The following is a 21,353-nucleotide window of genomic DNA, read 5'->3' as shown; positions in this document are numbered from 1 at the left end:
TGCCCTTGCTGTCATCAACCACAGTTATTGGCAGTGGGCCTAACCTTTGACTAAAAAGTCCACCTGCAGGGCAGCAGTTTCCACAGTTATTGGTAGTGGGCCTAGCCTCTTACTAAAAAGTAAGACTGCAAGGCAGCAGCTGTCTTCTTAGTTGCCTTTTACAACCCGCAGAAAATACGGTGGTAGTATTCTTACACCCCTACCAAATCATTTGGCAAATACTCTCGCTCTTAAATGAAATTAATTATTATAACTACTTTCAATTGTACTGAAATTAAATAATATACGTAGTGTAATAGGCTTACAATAAATCTTATAAAATGATCTCAGTAAAGTTAAATTTGTTTTTATATATAGGATTAAGAAATAATCATAAGAGACCTTATATTTATACAGTAGTACCTCAGACTTTGAACTTAATCCATTCCAGAAGGCTGTTCGATGTATGATTTGTTTGAAATATGAAACAAATATCCCCGTAAGAAATAAAGGGAATCCGGATAATTCATTCGAGCCAACCCAAAAAGTCGGACTTTTCAAATTTTTTTCTATTATTAATGTGTTCAAAAGTTAAATTAAGAGTGTAAAGTAATAAAAAAGAATGTGATAAGTAAAATTTTTGAAATTTTAATTTTTCTGTGTATGATTTACAAACTGTTTGTTGAAAATGGTGCCCGGCCGGCTGGGGGATGGAGGGAGGAAAGATGGGAACCTTTTGAGGAAACCAAAATGGTTGCATTAGGCAAAGGTTGATAACAAAGTCCATTTTATTCACATTTTATAAGTATAATCAAAAGAATCAATAGTGTGTGTGTCCGATTGTGTGTCAGAGAGAGGGAGTAATCAGCGTGTTTACACTTGGATCTTAAGTGCATGGAAGAGATTAATTATGCCACAATACATCAACTTACTATTGTCAAACGCCAGACTTTAAAATAAACATGATGATTTTGCAAACAAATAAACAATAAATTAAGAATGCAAGAAAAGGAAAGAGAGATAAATAACTTTTCACAAGGAAGTCGTTTAAACAAACAATTGAAGAAGGCATGCAGAAGCTGAATGCAGCGCCAGTTTGTTTATTACAGAGCTGAGTTACTTTTACAGTAGTAAAAAAATCATAAAAAGCAATTGTCACTGGAAAGGTACTTTACCGCAACAAAAATAAGTGATTTGGGTAGATCGAGTGTAAGTGAAAGAAATGGGCGAATAATCATCCCAGGCCAGCTGATAAGTCAGTGGGAAGCAGACCCCTTCTTCCCTCTCCTCTATCGTCTCACTCAACATATCAATGCTCCCTCATTCAGCCTCAAGTCAGCTGGGCGTGATGTCACTGCAGTTATGCACAATTTTATACATCTTTTATACTCAATTTTATATTGAAAGCTAAATTTTATATTAAACGCTTAATATTTTATTGTTCATACACGAAACAAACCTTCGGTCTTAACATTAGGATTCACTAGCGCCAAGCTGGAAACCGGTAGAATTAAAATTACACTTGTGAGATCCAGGGACTAATGGCATCTATACCAGGTCACGGGGCATGTATACCCAGAATGCCCACGGCTACCTGTGACCCATCAGTTATTTTCCTACCGCCTTTAAGATAAGACGTGTTACTGTCTATCTCATTTAAAGCCGGTTTTTCAGTTTGCCCGTTCTTTATCCATTTCATTTTTTATTTTTCATTCCTTTTCTTTCTCCAAGTGTGATCAGTGTGTGGTAAGAGTGTATACGTGGTATGATGGAGAATTTTGCCTCAACATCGGGATCGTCTACCGCTTCGAAGAGGAGACAAAGGAAATGCCCAGGAGTCAGTGGCTTTCCATGTTCTAGGTTCCTAACTTCGGTGTCGACGGATCCTCATCCAACGTGTAGTAGGTGCAGGGAAAACGTATGTACGGTTACTAATCCGTGTTCTGTTTGTCGCGGTTGGTCGGTGGAACAGTGGAAGAAGTTCTATGGGAAAAGCCAATACAAAAGGAAGGGGGTGACGCCACCTTTGGATGACCAAACCTTACCGGCTTCTTTTGTATCGGTAATAAACCAGGCTGCTCCATATGTTTCTCCACCTGCTTTTGAATTGTCTCATACCCCTTCGGTTTCTCCTAGCGGTTCTGTATCGGAAACGTCAGGAGGGGCCTTGGGTAATTTTATGAATAATTTGCACTCTCCTTTGATCCCAGCAAGCAGAGGGGGAGATCCGCCATCTTTGTTCCAGGCTCCTGCTACTCAAGCGCATAGGTTAGATGGTACGTGGTCAGCGCTAGGCCTACCAGGCGTACCAAACAACCTTGGATGGTCTGCTTGCGCATTATATGACGTCACGGTTCCAGCAGGGTCCGGCAGCGCTGAATGTTCCTCATCCCCCGGGCTTGCAATTTATGTGGAATTAATGCCGCGGCTTCACCATCCCACTCAGTATTTACAGCGATGCAGAACGTGGGAGGTAGTTTGGCAGCAAACGTGCGGTTGCCAGCAGAAACCTCTCAGTCTCTCCTCACGAGAGGGATGACGTCACAACATACGTCACACTCTGAGATGGCAGGCGTGATGACGTCACAGACCGATTCTCGGCCTTTTTCGCTGCACCCAGACGCTAATACGCCTTCTGACCCATCAATGCAAACTGTAATGCAGAAATTACAGGATATAGAGGAGAGAATGAATAAGAGAGACAAAAAGAAAAAGTGTGATTCGCCTTCTTCGTCTTCTTCCTCTAGTTCGGCGTCATCGCTAAGTCCGATAACGTCACGGCGAGCGCCAGTCAAGCGTTGGAGGAGGATTCGGGAGTTCCTGGCGGATCCTCGGGCCAAGAGGAGAAGAATCAATTCTTCCTCTTCTTCGGACCAAGACTGTCATTTCCAAGTCAGCAAGAAGGTCGGAAAATCAGTGGCTATTAAGCACAAGGTTGGCAGACGAAGCCGTTCGCAAGAGTCCGAACAAGCGAGAGAGGTGACGGCCGGCGAGCTAGCGGCCGAGGCGGAGTTGCCAGTTCGGATCGCAAAAACTGCGATACCTCTGGTAAAATCGACGTTGGCGGTGAAAGGTGCAGCAGAGGATGGAATGCAGGTCCAGTTTCGCCCTTAAGGCCGTTCAAAATACGTACGAAGGACGATAAGGCTCCTATTAAAAGTACGAAAAATAGAGAGTTGGCAACCTCGGCGGATACGTTCGTGGAAGGCAGTGTCCGTCTGGATAGAAGGCCGAGGCCGGGCTCGCCGACGCTCGAAAACGATGCCAATGCTAATAGAGACGAACTTACCTCTGTCTTAAGGAGCCTTCATCTTGGAGATCTAGGCGAGATTCTCGCTCTAGATCCGTGAGCAGAGAAAGAGTGAGACGTTCTCGTTCCCCTGCTGACTATCTGGGATCGAGCCAACAGCGGCCAGCAAAGATCAAAGAGACCGCGGCCGTAGGGGCAGGCGGCCGTGGAATTCCGGGCCGTCTGTCAGAAGATAGAGGCGAGACAACATCCCTCGTGACGGAGAGTGGTACACTAGAGCCGGAGGAAGGAGAAAACCAAGAGTTTCTGGCCTCGTATGCAGAGGTTATTGATTTGATTCGTCAATTCAATAGCCTTTCGGAGAAGACAGAAACACCGGCCAGTATGCTTCCTCCTGGAATTGACATGGCGTTTGGACTAAAGAGGGATACCAAGGTGTCGTATGAATTGCCTTGTTCGAGTCATGCGGAATCGGTCTTGCAACACGTAAACGCAAAGATTGCAGGGAGGGATAATTCCTTAAGATCTAATAGATCATTTAAATTTATCCCCCCTCCAATGATAAAGCAAAGGAAATATTATACGACACCGAAGGTCCCTTTGCTGTCTAGTCTAGACAAATGAACCCTAATGTTGTAAGGTTAAGGCCTGGATTAACCTTGGATCAGGTTAAAATGGAGTGCCCTTCGATGACGTACCAAGAGGCTGCTACATTAGAAGCAACAGCTTCTTCTGTCTTTCAGGCTGCGTCCTGGTTAGACCTTTGGTCAACAGCAGTGGCGAAAATTGCATCCTCGGAAGCAACAAGGAAAGTAGTGGATGAACCATTGTTCATTAGATTACTACAGTCAAGGTCCAAGGCGATTGCGTACCTGACAAACGTAAGTGCCAATGTTTGGGCAAATATCCTGCTAATGAGGAGAGATGCAGCATTGGCTAGACTAAGCCGCAATGTGGATTTGGATTCCCTGTTAGCAATGAGGAATGGGGATATCTTGGAATCGCAACTACTGTTGCCAGAGGTCATACTGGAAGAGGCGATAGATAGAAGAAGGATGGACACTAACGATAGGTTGGTGCAACAGGCAGTTAGGAAAACGTCTAACAGTCAAACTACTCCTTTGGAGGGAAGACAACAGCAGATGTCTCGAAAGAAGACAGTGAGACATAGCATCCCTAATAGAGTCACAAGACCCTCTTCCCCAAAGAGGATAAACTCATCGGCCCTTTCACAATAGAAACAACAGAGGAAGGGGCAATAGGGGAAGAGGGAGAGGCTCAAGAAGATAGGATGGGCGCCTCCCATCACTCGGCCACACCAGTGGGGGGTTGCCTGGCAAATCACTGGAAGGTGTGGCAGGAACTAGGGGCAGAGCAGTGGGTGGTGGATGTTCTCAGGATCGGGTATTTGATTCCGTTCGAGGTAACCCCGCCCCTGACAGATCAACCATTACCCCACGTCATTTATGCCCACAAATCTCAGAAGGCCACTATTCTGCAGGACGAAGTGAAGAAGATGATGGAAAAAGGAGCTGTGCAACAAGTATGCAGTCCGACAAAAGGCTTCTACAGCAGGATTTTCCTGGTACCCAAAGCCAACGGGGTGATGGAGGACAGTAATAGACCTGTCAACGCTGAATCTGTTTATAAGGAAAACCAGTTTCAAGATGGAAACTCCGAAAACGGTTCTACAAGCAGTCAGAATCGGAGACTTTATGCTGACAGTCGATTTAAAGGACGCACACTTTCAGATACCAGTCCATCAGTCTTCAAGGAAATTTCTCCGCTTCAGTCTTGCAGGGAAAGCTTTCGAATTCAAGGTCCTGTGCTTCGGATTGACAACGTCTCCTCAAGTTTTTACAAGAGTGTTCACCCTCGTGTCGGCGTGGGCGCATGCTCAGGGGATCAGGCTAATAAGATATCTGGACGATTGGCTGGTGATAGCAAAGTCCAGGGAGAAATTACTCAGGGACAGGGCGGCCCTCCTGCAGCTTTGTCACAGCCTAGGTATTGTGGTGAATCAGCAGAAGTCGCAGCTGGATCCAGTCACGTTTGGAATATCTGGGAATGGTGATAGACACAACACAAGCCAAAGTATTCCCGACAGACCAAAGAGTAGAGAAATGCAAACAAGTGGTGAATGCCTTTCTGGGAAAGCAGACACAGCCAGCAAGACAGTGGCAGGTGGTGCTGGGAATCCTAACCTCCCTGGAGAAGCTAGTACCACAAGGAAGGCTACACCTTCGGTCCCTACAATGGAGGATGAAGGAGTTTTGGTCACCAACAGTAGATCACCCGTACGAGCAAATTCCCTTGTCGGCAGAAGTGAGGAAGACTTGCTGTGGTGGGTGGACGACGACAATCTGACAGTGGGTGTCCCCCTTCAACAATCCTCCCCAGACCTCTTGCTGTTCTCGGATGCGTCACTAGAAGGCTGGGGAGCCCATATGGAGGAGTTGATGGTGTCAGCAAAATGGAGTTGCAAGGACAGAGAACTCCATATAAACGTGCTGGAGTTGAAAGCAGCTTTCCTGGCTCTACAAGAATTCAGGGAGAGAGTAAAGGGACACTCAGTGGTATTGATGTCAGACAACACCACAGTAGTATCTTATATAAACAAACAAGCAAGGAGGCCTAGTTTCTCGGCAGTTTACATGTGATGACAGTTCAACTTCACCAGTGGGCTATAGAGAACCTGGTAGACATCAAGGCCAGGTATATTCCGGGAAAAAGAAACATAGTGGCCGACAAGTTGAGCCGCAGGGATCAGATTCTGGGAACGGAGTGGTCCCTACACCAACAGGTAGTGGACAGGATGCTCATGTTGTGGGAAGGACCGATCATAGACCTATTCGCAACCAGGTACAACAAAAAGTTGGAAGTGTATTGTTCAGTAGTCCCGGACGCAGAGGCAGTAGCAGAAGATGCGCTACAACACCCCTGGGACAATCTGGACGTGTACGCATTTCCTCCATTTTGTCTAATCCGTCAGGTTCTGAACAGGGTAATGCGGTCTCAGAACCTCAAGATGACCCTGGTAGCCCCGTTATGGCCGAAAGCAGAGTGGTTTCCAGACCTACTGGAATTCCTGGTAGATGTGCCAAGAGAGTTACCTCCATGGAGCAACCTTCTGTGTCAGCCTCACGTGGAGAGGTACCACCAGTCGGTGAAGTCCCTATCGCTTCACGGGTGGAGACTGTCAAGTATCTCCTCCGAGAGCGAGGGTTTTCGCAGAAAGCAGCAACTCAGATGGCAGGTAATATCAGAAAATCATCTGCGACAGTATACCAAGGAAAGTGGGTCAGCATACTGTGATTGGTGTCGTAGAGGGAACGTGTCTCCACTCGGTACCACTATTCAGCAGTTAGCAGACTTTCTGATATATCTCAGAACAGAAAAACATATGTCTGTATCTGCAGTGAAGGGGTACAGGGCTGCTCTAGAGCCTCAGTCTTACGAATGAAAGGAGTGGACATATCGTCTTCATGGAGTGGCCATGCTGATGAGGAGCTTTGAAGAGTCATGCCCACCAAAGGAGCTAAAAGCCCCAGATTGGGATCTGACCAAGGTACTGAGTAGTCTGACAAAACCCCCCTACGAACCACTAAGGCAGTCCACGGATAGGAGCCTGACCCTGAAGACAGTCTTCTTATTGGCCCTGGCTTCAACCAAAAGGGTGGGGAGCTACATGGCCTCTCATATCTCATAAAGCACTCGAGAGGTTGGAGATCAATGGTGTGTGAGTTTGTCCCAGAATTCGTGGCAAAGACCCAAAATCCAACAATAGTAGACGGCAGATTCGACTCCTTTACCATACCTTCCTTGGCAGACTTTGTAGACAACGACAAAGCTGAGATGCTCCTGTGCCCCGTCAGGGCACTAAGGGAGTACTTAAAGAGAACAAGGCACCTCAGGCCGGGGTGCCAGAGGTTGTTCGTAAGTACAGGACGGAACAAGAAGGAAGTGTCCAAGAATACAATATCATTTGGCTAAGGGAGACGATCAGAGATGCTTATACTGCAGAAGACAGAGGGTCAGATAGCCAGGTGGGACTAGAGCTCATGACATCAGGGGTGAGTGCTTCCCTGGCATTTAAGAAGAACATGTCTGTGGATAAAATTCTGAAAGCTGGCGTGTGGAAGCGCCAAACAACTTTCACCTCATTTTATTTGAAAGATGTTGCCCATAGATCCTTGGACACCTTTTCCTTGGGTCCAGTGGTGGCGGCCCAACAAGTGATATAGTTCATCCAGTGCCCCTGGCGGGTCAGTTTGCGTCTAGTCTAAGATGAAGGTATGAAAGTAGAATGAATGGGATGACTGGTCTTTTTTCTTTACTACTTTCTTCCTACTCCTTTAACTACGGGCAATATGAAGGAGAGTACCGTCATGTGCTGGAACGGAACTAGATGCAGGTGAGATGGTCAGCCATACTGTGAAGCTATCTTAGCTGATGATATACTTTTCAGTAGCAACACACCCCTCTGGATAATAAGGAAAAGAGGGGGTGAAGGTGGATCCAGTCGCAAGGGACAAGAGTAAACAGTAGAATGGTATCTACACCCAGTGGGAGGAAACCAATAGATCCGCTTATATCTTTGGTCCTAGGTTCATTGTCCATTCTCTTAGAATTTCCCTATATATTCGGAAATGGATAAGGTGGCAAACTCCCAGTCAGTTGTAGAGACTTACCTCCCTCCAATAGTAAGTCTATCCTAATGTTAAGACCGAAGGTTTGTTTCGTGTATGAACAAATACCAAATTTGTAACTAATTTGTATTTTTCATAACTAACAAACCTGAGGTCTTAACAGTTAAAGGCCCACCTCGAACCACCCCTCTAGCAGTCTAAACTGGGTTAGAAATATAACTGATGGGTCACAGGTAGCCGTGGGCATTCTGGGTATACATGCCCCGTGACCTGGTATAGATGCCATTAGTCCCCTGGATCTCACAAGTGTAATTTTAATTCCTACCGGTTTTCCAGCTTGGCGCTAGTAAATCCTAATGTTAAGACCTCAGGTTTGTTAGTTATGAAAAATACAAATTAGTTACAAATTTGGTATTTGTTTTGTCGAATGATTATCATTAAACTATATGATAATATAGCAGCCCCCCCCCCCCCATATTCACTGGGGATGCATACCAGACCCCCCCGTGATTAGTTAGAACCCGCAAATAGTTGGAACCCCTATAAAAATGCTGAAAATTCAAGGAAAACCCACTAAGAATGTTTATACTTGTTTTTTTAATGGTTTTATCACAAAAAGTGCATTTTATGATGAAATTGATTAAAAACCAGGAATTTGTGGATATTTCTCATAGAAAAATACAGTGAATGTGCGAATTTTCCATGAATAATGCCGGGAAACGTTCCCAATAGAAATCCGCGAATGTGTGAGTCCGTGAATCCGGAGAACGCGCATATGGGGGGTCCACTGTAAACAAAAAATTTAATGTTTTGTCTTGTAGGAAGCAGTATGCTGTCAAATACAAGTATAAACTAGATAATCAGGCAGTTTGAAGTACAAGCATTTTTTTCGACGAACAATACAAAATTTTCTCGAAAGTTTCGTTCGAAAAACTGAAAATTTGACATAAACATTTAACAAATGAGGTTTCACTGTTCTATTGAGTAATTTGTGGATGTTAAATAATAGGCCTACAAAATAATTTTTAAAATCTTAACCATTATCATGGCATGCATCCACATTTTCCTTATTTATTTTGCTGGAAAGTTCCTTTTTGGACGAGTGGTTTTTGCACTTGGCTACCAGTCTGGTGGTGTGAAGTTCGATTCTCAGCTCGGCCAACTCAGAATCAGAGGAATTTATTTCTAATGATAGAAATTCATTTCTCAATATAATGTGGTTCAGATCCCCCACTAAGCTGTAGGTCCCATTGCTAGGTGACCAATTGGTTTCTAGACACGTAAAAATATCTAATCCTTCGGGCCAGCCCTAAGAGAGATGTTAATCAGCTCAGTGGTCTGTAAAACTAAGATATACTTTTTGTTCATACGCGAACAAACCCTCGGTCTTAACAATAGGATCATTTCTAGCGTTTAGTAGGATCCGGTAAAAAAGTAGATGAAAGCAAGGAATCTTGTGGTATCTGGCAACACATGCGTAGATCGGGTGAAGAGTGGTCAAACGCCGAACATCTACGCCAGTTTTTCTTTACCGCCTTGGGACGAGAGTTGGGATATTTCCTCTCTTGGCCTTTTTCCCGGTTTTTTGCCGTTTCGTTCCTTTAGTGTGTGTGTGTTTTTACCTATATTATGGCTTCTTCTGCTCCTTCTCGATGTCAGCGTTGGTGCCCCGGAATTCCTGGATTTCCGTGGTTTAGTTTCTTGGCTTCATCAGCGACGGACCCTCACATCACTTGCAGTAGGTGCTGTGCCAATTTTTGTACAATTACGAATCCTTGTACGGAATGCCGGGCATGGCCTATGGAGCAGTGGAGGAAGTTTTATGGTAAGAGGGATCGTCGGAGAGTCTCCACTCTTCCTTCTTGGGAGGGCTTTACTCCTATTCCTGATGTTTCGTCTTCCGCAGTAGTCAACCCCCATAGTAGCGTTGCCCCTGCATCTCCTTCCTTTCTCCTTCTGCTCCTTCTCGACGTCAGCGTTGGTGCCCCGGAATTCCTGGATTTCCGTGGTTTAGTTTCTTGGCTTCATCAGCGACGGACCCTCACATCACTTGCAGTAGGTGCTGTGCCAATTTTTGTACAATTACGAATCCTTGTACGGAATGCCGGGCATGGCCTATGGAGCAGTGGAGGAAGTTTTATGGTAAGAGGGAACGTCGGAGAGTCTCCACTCTTCCTTCTTGGGAGGGCTTTACTCCTATTCCTGATGTTTCGTCTTCCGCAGTAGTCAACCCCCATAGTAGCGTTGCCCCTGCATCTCCTTCCTTTTCTTCCATTGATTCGTCAATGGAAGTATCGGGAGGTCGCCAGGGTATTATTTGTAATGTAGCCCCTTCTTCTTTGGGATTTTTTTCGATTCCCGAGAAGGGTAAGGTTTTTTCATCCTTCTCTTCCAGAGTCGGAGGCGTCCAAAATGGCGGCAATTTGGAAGACGCTTGGGCTAGGGGTACTCCGTCCTTGGGGAGGTTGCTAGCGCATTTTGAGGAGGCTCACACCCCCCCCTCCCCAGTCCAGCCAGGCCATCCCCCCCCCACCCCCCCCCCACCCCCCCCCCCCCCCCACGGCCTCGTCTCCACGGGAGGGAGCAGTCGGCCATCTTGTATTGCTCCGCCAGTGTCTGCCGCCGACTTGTCTCGGAGTGATGCTGTGGCATCAGCCCCGTTGTTGTCATCACGGGGCCCATCTTTGTGTATTCCTCCACCAGTGGCGTCTCTTTCCCCCTCGCTCAGAGGGGCAGTCATGATGTCACCGCCGCTTGTGACGTCACTCATCGATGACGTATCTTCCAGTCACCTCCGAGCTGCCTCTCTTAGATGTGACGTCATCTCTGCCGCCCAGTTCGAAACATCTCCCTTCCTTGTCTTCGGAGCCTTCTCTGGCACATCAGTCTGAGCTCATATGCCAGGCGGTGCTTCAGAGGCTGCCTTATTGGTTAGGAGGACTGGTAGGAAAGGCGTTGCTTCGTCCCCGCCTTCCGAGAAGAGTGTGCATAAGAAGCTGTTGCTGTCTCCCTCTCCCTCTCCCTCTCCCCCCTCTACACCTCGTGGGTGCGTTAGGCATTGGAAGGCTAAGGATCTTGCCCTTCCTTCGCCGCTGAGGGAGGAACAGCACGGACGTGTTCCTGAGAGTGCTGTGGTTTTGGGCAGTGTTAGTGATGTGTGTTCTGCCGAACCTCGTACGTGCAACCCCCCCACCCCGTCCTTGCACATCGCAAGCATGTGGCAACCTCCCCCGTCTGTGCACATGATGGTAGTGCCCCTTCTTCTCCCAGGCATATTCGTCGCCGTAAAGACCTGAAGGCGCCTGTCAAGAGGTCGAAGATAGTGAGCACAGAGGTGGTACAGCCGGAGTGTTTGCTTGCTTCCAAGTCTTCCACTATAAGGGATTCTCAGTCAATCTCGAGTGCTCGAGTTTCCCCCTCATCTCACGTACGTACAGCTGCCACGTCTGTGTCTGTTCATGGCCGTCTGGAGTCACCTATTGAGGTAAGTGATGTGCCTAATGTTTCAGTGGGTCCGTCTCGGAGGCTGACGCTTGGACCCAGCCCAGATAGGCTAGTAGAGATTTCAGACTGTTTGCCTACTAACCCTTCTGTGAATTTTGGTGAAGAAAACCCATTAGAGGAGGCTACACATCCTTCTCGTCGTCGGTCACTGGTGCCAGAGCAGGAAGAAGGGGACACGCAGGAGTTTCTGTCTTCCTTTTCGGAGGTTGTAGATCTCATTCGTGGGTTCAACAATTATGAAAGTAGGACTCAGGATCGGTCGTCCTACACTCCTTCTTGCTTGGAAGCCTTGGTGGGAGCTGCTCAGGACCCCAAATCATCTCTCCAGCTGCCGTTGCCAGGGCACGTTCAGTTGGTCTTGCAGAAGGTTAACGCCTCTGTTTCTGACCGGGACGGTTCACTTCGCTTTAGGGGCTCTACCAAACTCCTACCCCCCCTCTCACAAGACATAGGAAGCACTATGCTACGAACTCTGCATTTCTGTTGTCACGCCACCTTAACCCAGACGTAATTCGCCTGAAGCCGGGTTTGACTTTGGAACAGGTGAGGTCAGTGGCTCCGTCCTTATCTCCACAAGACGCCTTAGCCTTGGAATCTACGGCGGCCTCCATGTTGCAGACGGTTTCTTGGCTGGACCTCTGGTCTGTGGTGATTGCCAAGATAGCTTCTGACAGGTCCCCTGATGGGTTGGTGAGTGCCGCCTCGCTTGCCAGTCTTTTGCAATCCGGGGGTGAGGCGTTTTCTTATTTGGCTCACCTCAGTGCCAATTTATGGGCCACTCTTCTGGTTAGGAGGGACGCGGCTTTGTCTAGGATGGAGAGGTCACTCGACACCAAGTCTTTGCTGGCCTTGAGAAACAGTGACCTGTTAGAATCGCAATTTTTGTTTCCACGGACCGAACTCGACAATGTGATAGACCGACATCAGGCTGACACCAAGGACCGTCTGGTGCACCAGGCTGTGTCTAAATCAGAGCCCCGCCCTCGGAGACGTTCGGCCCCCCCTCCTCCTCCGGTCCAGCAGCAATCGAGGAGATCCTCCCCTGGTAGGCCATCGAGGACCTCGAGTTTGGCAGGGCCTTCCATTTCGTCACAGCCCAAGTCTCAGGATCAACGCCCCTTTCGCTCTCGTTCCTTTAAACCAAGAAGAGGCCCTAGGAGCAGAGGTCAAGGGGGCCGTCGGTAGGTTGGGCGCCTCTCCCTCTCCTGCGCCACGGGTGAGGGGGTGCCTGGCTGGCCATTGGTTGGGCCAACGTTGGTCAGTGTTAACTGGGATGGAGAAGTGGGTGGTAGATTCCCCCTTCGGGTGGGATACACCTGTTTTGCCATTCAAGCTTCTCTCCTCCTCTGTTGATGCAAGCACCAACAGCTCAGGAAGACGTATCCCCCAGAATCTCTGAAGTTCTTGGCTCTTCAGGAGGAGGTGCAGAAGATGCTGGACAAGGAAGTAGTGCGTCCGTCCCCAGGGTTTTACAGTCACATCTTCTTGCTGCCCAAGATATCGAGAGGATGGAGGCTTGTGATCGACTTATCCACCTTGAATCGCTTCATCAGAAAGACACGGTTCAAGATGGAGACCCTGCGCTCGGTGTTGGCAGCCGTCAGGGAAGGCGACTTCATGCTGTCGATAGACTTGAAGGACGCATACTTCCAAATCCCTGTTCATCCCATGTCCAGGAAGTTTCTTCGCTTCTCTCTGGCGGGTAAGATCTTCAAGTTCAAAGTCTTGTGCTTCGGGTTGACCACAGCCCCTCAAGTGTTCACAAGGGTCTTCTCTCTCGTGTCAAGTTGGGCCCATACTCAGGGGATCCGTTTGCTGAGGTACCTCGATGATTGGTTGGTCTTGGCAGTTTCCAGGGAAAAGCTGCTGCAAGACAGGGATCGTCTTCTTCGGTTCTGCCTGGACCTGGGCATATTAGTCAACCAGGAAAAGTCGAACCTCGTACCCACTCAAAGGATTCTCTACCTGGGCATGGTCATCGATACGACAGTGGCGAGAGTTTTCCCGTCGGATCAGAGATTGGAGAAGTTGCGGGCTGTGGCGCGCAACTTCCTCTCAAAGTCACATCAGTCAGCTCATCAGTGGCAGGTTCTTCTGGGAGTGCTATCTTCCCTGGAGAAGCTGGTCCCTCATGGGCGTTTTCATCTTCGGTCTCTGCAATGGAGACTGGGGGAATTCTGGTTTCCGGCGGGGGACACTCCCCTGTTTATGGTCCCACTGTCTTTGAAAGTGAGAGAAGACCTTTGTTGGTGGCTGGACGACCAGAATCTATTGAAGGTCGTCCCTCTGCACTCTCTCCCTCCAGACTTCCTTCTGTTCTCGGATGCCTCCCTCGCAGGTTGGGGCGCGCACTTAGGCGGCCTCATCACTTCAGGTGTTTGGGGTTTAGAGGACAAGCAGCAGCATATCAACGTCTTTTAGTTGAAGGCGGCTTTCCTGGGTCTGAAGGAGTTTCGGGGGATGGTAGAGGGTCACTCTGTCGTTCTCATGTCGGACAACACCACGGTGGTAGCCTACGTGAACAAACAGGGAGGCCTAGTTTCTCAGCAGCTTCATGCCTTGACCGTCAAGCTTCACCAGTGGGCAATCAGCAATTCGGTAGAGCTTTCAGCCAGGTATATCCCAGGGAAACGGAACGTGGTCGCAGACAAACTCAGTCTCCGGGATCAGATCTTCAGCACAGAGTGGTCCCTTCATCAAGTCGTGGCGGACAGGCTTTTCCAGATTTGGGGGAGACCCATGCTGGACCTTTTCGCAACACGATACAACAGGAAGCTGGAAGTGTTCTGTTCAGTGGTCCCAGATCCCTTGGCATTGGCAGAAGACGCATTCCAACATCCCTTGGACAACCTGGAGGTGTATGCCTTCCCTCCATTTTGTTTGATCCGTCAGGTTCTGAACAGGCTGTTGGGTTCACAGGGTCTCAGAATGACTCTGGCGGCCCCTCTGTGGCCTCAGGTGGAATGGTTTCCAGTTCTGCTATCGTTGTTGTCGGAGATTCAGAGGGAGATTCCGCCTTGGTGGCATCTCCTGTGTCAGCCCCATGCAGAAAGGTTTCACCAGTCAGTAGAATCCCTGTCTCTTCACGGTTGAAGGCTATCAACTATCTCCTCCGAGAGAGAGGCTTTTCTCAGAAGTCAGCTGGGCACATGTCCAGCAGTCTTAGGAAGTCAACCTCCACAGTTTACCAAGGCAAATGGGCGATCTACTGTGATTGGTGTCGTAAACGGGGTTTTTCTCCACTCGCGACCTATATTCAGCGAATAGCAGACTTTTTAACCTTCCTCCTCAGAGACAAGAAACGTTTTTCTGTGTCTGCTATTAGAGGCTACAGGGCGGCTCTGAGTTTGGGGTTACGCCTGAAGGGTATCGACGTCTCCTCTTCCTGGGAACTTTCCCTGCTAGTTAAGGGGTTTGAGCAGTCGTCTTCTCCTAGAGAGCTCAAGCCCCCAACGTGGGATGTTTCCTTGGTGCTTAAGAGCTTGACTAACAGCCCATATGAGTCCTTGCGCCGCTCATCTGATAGGAACCTGACACTTAAAACAGTTTTCCTTTTGGCTTTGGCATCTTCCAAAAGGGTAGGAGAGCTCCACGGTCGGAGTTATGAGGTGAAGCACACCAGGGGTTGGAAGTCAGTGTCCTTCAAATTTCTTCCGGAGTTCGTGGCCAAGACCCAAAATCCCTCGGTACATGATGACAGCTTCCCTTCGTTCTCCATTCCCTCTCTGACTGACTTTGTGGGTGGTGATGCTCAAGAGGTTTTGTTGTGGCCTGTCCGGGCCCTGCGTTACTATCTTAAAAGGACTCGGCCCCTTAGACCAGGCTGCCGCAGGGTTTTTGTCAGTACAGGCCATATGAAGAAAGAAGTGTCTAAGAATACTATCTCTTTTTGGATACAGGAAGTCATCAGGTAGGCATACTTGACTCTTGATGTTTCCATCGCCACGTCTGTGCAGGCTAGAGCACATGACGTTAGGGGTATTGGTTCTTCTCTGGCTTTCAAAAAGAACTTGGCTGTACATAGAGTGCTGAGCGCTGGTACTTGTTTATGCCAGTCCACGTTCACCTTTCTATCTTAAGAGATTGCCCACAGATCTATGGACACATTTTCCCTTGGTCCTGTGGTGGCTGCCCAACAGGTTGTGTAACTCATAGTTGCCCTTAACGGGTCACCTTTGTATCTTACCTAAGGTGATTGTGTGGATGAGAGAATGAGTGAGTTGGCTGGCCTCCTTCTTTCTCTTGTACCTTTCCTTCTTCCTTCGGGTGGTTTAAGGAATTGACACATCATTTGCTGGACTGGTCTGATACAGGTGAGTGAGGTAGTCATACTGGTAGTGTGGTCGTGCAGTATTCAATATCTTACCCACTATTTAGTAGCATAGGCTCCGTTCCTGGGTAAGGAGGAGTCGGGAGTACTACAAATCCTAGTGGCCTGGTTTGTTTTATGGACAGTCACAGTTTTTCTTTGGTTCCCTATACAATGGTTATACCATATATCATTGTATGTCTCTCAGGTTCTGAATGGTTAGATTTTAGTGTATCTAGCTTCTCAATGGGCTTCAGTCCCTCTCTAAGAACTATTTCTTTTCAGAGCTGGACTGGCGGGTAGGCCCCCAGCAGGTTTAGGATGTCTTATACCTCCCTCCATGTATGAGTCTATCCTATTGTTAAGACCGAGGGTTTGTTTGCGTATGAACAAATGACAAATTTTCTAAGATAATTTGTATTTTTCATAGCTACAAACATGAGGTCTTAACGTTATACTGCCCGCCTCTAGCCGCCCCTATTTTTGTTAAGTCATCCTGAGTTGGGAAAGACTGGCGTAGATGTTTGGAGTTTGACCATTCTTCGCCCGTTCTACGCATGCTTTGCCAGATACCACAAGATTCCTTGCTTTCATCTACTTTTTTACCGGATCCAGCTAGGTGCTAGAAATTATCCTATTGTTAAGACCTCAGGTTTGTAGCTATGAAAAATACAAATTGTCTTAGAAAATTTGTAATTTTTTCTTTAGCTGGAATCCTGTATTTGCCAATAATGTATATTTGAGGGCCCTCGTCTAGGTTGAGGGATCGTGTGGGTCATTTATAATCACTCCCTAAAATAATACTTATGACAATAATAAGCTTAAAATAAAAGCCCTACTGTAAAAGATCATTTAGGACAACTAAACTCATCTTTAGGAACAATAAGAAATTAGTATTCTACAATAAAATATCATTACAAAATATTGTTGGTTTGGGGAAAAAAAATATTGACCGTAATCTGGACAACTTTTCTCATTTTCATTATCTAATTTACGGTATATGCATTATAAAAAATGTGCTGTAAAGGTCGCCTTATTCCATAAAACCAAATGGCATCCATACATGCTCAAAGGGCAAAGTCAATGAATTTGTTACGCTTGAAAAATCCATTGAAAATGCATCAGTAGCATACATTTTAGATCTGTTTCTTTTACCATTGTGTTCAATATGACACTATCTAAAGTATATAATTTTATAAAGCACAAAACATACTTGTACCTTTGTTTACGAAGGGCAAAAATGCTGAGAAATTTTATGCACATGATGATCAGCTGGCCACTGAATATCATGGGCAGGTAGTTGCCATACACCACTGGTAGGAAGTGTTGCCACCATTCCAGCGTGATAGAAGAATGTGACGAATTTGTTACAAATGTCAACTGATCCCTGAGAACTTGTATTTCTGCTTCGGACTCAATAGTTTCAAGCATTAAAAAATTGTTGTGTGCATTGTTATAGAGTTATTAGCAGGTAATTAATTATTCACACGATAAATTATCGAGGAATTTTTATTTTTTCTTATCGGTATATGATACCTTTGTTGATTTACTTTTTTCATGGCAGGAATGTGGGGATTTCATGATCGATTGCTGACACTTAGGAAAGCCCTTCATGAATTCTTGACAAGGAGTCAATACAGCCGTCCACTTTGGCGACGCTGGCGTTGGCAAGTTGCACAACAAAATAGAGAAACAGGTATGAATTGATTAATTATTTTAAAGTTTTTGGGTAATGTGACAACTATGGTCTATGCCATCAATATTGTTTTAAGTATATATATCAAAAGGTCTAAAGAAAAAAAAATTTTGGCTGCATTGCCAAGATTTTTATAAATCCCCCAAAAATATAATTGTAGCTTTTGCAGGTCTAAACATGGCACTGCCATCCTAAACACCTTCCTTGATGACTCTGGCTAGAATATAGTATATTTTACAAGATTTTAGGTTTAAAAGAAAGACATTTCTACCATATCTTATGTACATGTGTGTGATTCCAGGTTTAGTGTATAGTAATGAGGAATGGGACACTGAGTGGGCAAATGTTCTTAGGCTTGCATCGAGTGCTCCACGCGGTGGACAAGATGACAATGTTGCTGCCGAGAAAGAGGGTAACCAATCGAATGGTAGTATGAGTGCAAAAAACAACATTGATCCCTACCCAGTATCCAAAAGACTAAGCAATGGGTAAGCTTTTATTTTCATTCTGTTGTCAGAGTACATGTATGGTAATAAAATCTTATGTTTGTGACTGGTGTTTTTCATGTAAGTCACAAATTAGTACATATTGTATGCCTAAGTTGGAAAATATATCAAAGTTTAATAAAGTGTTTTGCATACAGATTTTGGTTATTCAGCTAAAGTAATGCTGTCATCAGCCCTTCCTGATAACATGACACATAGGCTGCAGCTTTGTTGTAAAGGGGCAGTTCATAAATGAAAATATTTTTCATCTCAGTCCCCATTTGATGTTATGGTATTGTACTTATGACTTGATGTTTGTGACATTTTTCTTATTTTTTCATTGAAACTTATCCATGCCCATGAAAGGGTTAAAAGCTGGATTTGGAAGACAAATCACTTGTGTATGCATATTTTATGTAATATATATACTATACTGGGTATCATGCAATATAAGAGGACAGTTCTCTTTAACTAGTAGTGTATTCAATATACCTATTACATACTTGAATACTATGAACTGATCCATAAGCTCAGAATGCAAGAACTCATAAAATTTCATTGTATTTCCTCATTGACATCAGTTTATTTTATGCATAGTGTTTGATAATTTATGAAGTCCTTGATGATAAAGTGCAGTTATACCTACAATAATGCAAATTTTTATGTTAAAATGTCCTTTATTGTGCAAAAGGTAGAGGAAGTCAACATTTCTAAAATATTAATGAAACATAACTTGTCAGTACTGATTTTGAGTAAGTTTCATTGGCTTAATGGAAATACTACTATTCCTGTGTTATTATTCCTTGCTTGGAGTATGGGCCTGTAATTTTTTTTTTCACAATTCTTCAGTTTTATCCTGTATAATAATTAATTGTCAGTCTATGCCACAGAGTTTCAGATTTACTGTGAATGCATATACAGTGGTACCTCGAGATACGAAATTAATCCGTTCCGAGGCGGCCTTCGTATAATGAGTTTTTCGTATCTTGGAACACATTTTACATTTAAAATGGCTAATCCGTTACAAGCCCTCCAAAAACACCCCATTAAATTTCATAATAAAGCTAAATTGACCTATAAACAATGAAATACTACAACAATTTGGACCATTCAATACCTAAATTAAGAATAAAAATAAAAAACCTGTAAATAAAGTGTATATTAGTGTACAAGAAATATTATTACTGTAACGTAAAATGTGGAAGCTTACCTTTCGAGTGAGGCTATCTCCGATAGTGGCGGCAGAGGAGGAGGAGGACAAATGGCAGATAACGTACGTACGTACGTACACTTAACTTTATGAAAACACACAAAAAATTTAAGGAAAACCATAAAAACTAAAATTTACGAAACACCTTAACAAAACTGTTAACACTTACTTTACAAAAATCTAGAAATTACGTAAACATTTTTTATTTTTTTTTTATTTTTAACTTTTTTTTACGTTTACGTAGTGTTTTTTTTTTTTTTTTTTTTTTTTTTTTTTTTTTTTTTTTTTTTTTTTTTTTTACAGAATTTCAACTTCATCACCGCTTTCAACGTTCTGCTTTTCATCACTTGGTTCTTCCTTTTTTGCTTTCAAACTTTCTGTTTTTTAATCACGTTAGGTTCTTTCCTTTTGCTTACTCCTGCTAATGCTGAAGGCCTCTAAAAAATAACGATCCAAGGAAGATTGCTTCTGCCTACTTTTCACAATGTTCCTGAAACGACTCAAGCAAACGTCATCGAACTGCGCAAGCATACGACCTGTGTGAGCCTTTTCGGGGTGTTCTTTTTTTCGATAAACAATTGCACTTTATGAAAAGCGCCTAGAATATCCTTAATTTCTGCCGTTGTCATAGGCTCCTCCTCCTCCTTCCTCGCTGCTGCTAGAGAACTCCTCTTGAACGACGTTAAGTTGCATGGCCTCCAACTCCTTCAGGTCATCCGTCGTAAGCTCCTCTTGGTGCTTCCTCGAGGAAGGTCGTTGATGTCGTCCTCGTCGACGACCAGCCCCATGGACTTGCCGAGTGCAACGATCTCATCAAGATCTGGTTCCAAAACAGTTTCGGGATCATCAACTGTTTCTGACTCTGCAGTACCAGCTTCGCCCACGTCGAATCCCTCGAAGTCTTTCTGGCGGATACGTCATCAGGCCAGAGTTTCCTCCACGAGGAATTCAAGGTTCGCCTCGAAACCTCCTGCCAAGCTAGGTCAATGAGTCGGATGCAAATGACGATGTCGAAATGCTCCTTCCAAAAATTGATGCAAGGTGAGGTTTGTGGTATCGATGATGTCGAAACATCTCTTGAAAAGATGTTTCGTGTACAGCTTCTTAAGTTTTGCTATCACTTGCTGGTCCATGGGCTGGAGGAGAGGGGTGGTGTTGGGCGGAAGAAAAAGAATCTTAACAAAGGAATACTCCACTAGGATATCTTCCTCGAGGCCAGGAGGGTGGGGAGGGCCATTGTCCAACACCAGCAGACATTTCAGGGGGAGCGCTTCTCTTCCAAAAACTCTTCACAGTCGGGCCGAAACACAGATTTACCCACTCCGTGAACAAAAGCCTCGTTACCCAGGCTTTTGCATTAGCCCTCCACATCACTGGAAGCTTCTCCTTCAGCACCTTGTGGGCCTTGAAGGCTCGAGGAGTCTCAGAATGATACACCAGTAGTGGGGTTCACCCTTGCAATCCCCACTGGCGTTTGAACAAAGTGCGAGCGTAAGCCTGTCTTTCATAGGCTTATGCCCGGGTAGCTTCTTCTCTTCCTCCGTGATGTACGTCCGACGAGGCATTTTTTTCCAAAAAAGGCCAGTCTCATCACAATTGAAGACTTGCTGAGAACTGTAGCCTTCTTTGGTCATCATCTCGTCGAAAGTCTTCTTAAATGATTCGGCCGCTTTCGTGTCCGAGCTGGCAGCCTCCCCATGACCGCAACCACTGAATTGGATGCTAGTCCCCAGTTTACGAAATTTCTCGAACCAGCTATGCGAAGCCTTGAACTCTGGGGTTGGCGTTGAAGTCCCTTCCCCTCCCTCGTCTTCCGCCTGCGCAATCAAATCGCCGAAAATAGCACTGGCCTTGTGAGCGATTGCTGTCTCCGTTACTGTATCGCCAGCGATTTCTTTGTCTTTTATCCAGATGAGGAGCAGCCGTTCCATCTCGTCGTGCACATGGCTCCTCTTGCTGGACAAAATAGTGATGCCCTTCGATGGTGTAGTTGCTTTGATGGCATCCTTCTGTTTAAGGATGGTGCCTATTGTCGACGGATTACGGCCGTATTCCTTTGCGATCACACTCAATCGCATACCAGCTTCGTACTTCTTTATGATCTCTATCTTTGTCTCCAGAGACAGCATGCGCTTCTTTCCGTGAATTTCAACTTTCTTGGGACCCATGACTACGTTAATTTACGTAAAGTTACACAAATACGTAATAATACAGTCTTTGCACAACACGATAATATGTACTGCAACGAAATCACTAACGAATTTACGTTAC

General features: G+C 45.6%; 1 protein-coding gene across 1 annotated transcript in view; it reads left to right on the top strand.

Annotated features, from left to right (window-relative positions):
- LOC135224420 (OTU domain-containing protein 7A-like) overlaps positions 1 to 21,353 on the top strand; it is a gene marked incomplete at its 5' end in the record, with an annotated part of 176,158 nt that overhangs the window by 51,894 nt on the left and 102,911 nt on the right. Inside the window, 2 exon segments of the mRNA XM_064263407.1 lie at positions 17,256 to 17,387; positions 17,689 to 17,875. Of these exon segments, the coding sequence (XP_064119477.1) occupies positions 17,256 to 17,387; positions 17,689 to 17,875 (319 nt within the window).

This window comes from Macrobrachium nipponense, chromosome 20, assembly GCF_015104395.2.
Source record: "Macrobrachium nipponense isolate FS-2020 chromosome 20, ASM1510439v2, whole genome shotgun sequence".
NCBI classification, from domain to species: Eukaryota; Metazoa; Arthropoda; class Malacostraca; order Decapoda; family Palaemonidae; genus Macrobrachium; species Macrobrachium nipponense.
The sequence above is the reverse complement of the archived record's forward strand: the minus strand, read 5'-3'. Positions and strand labels throughout refer to the sequence as shown.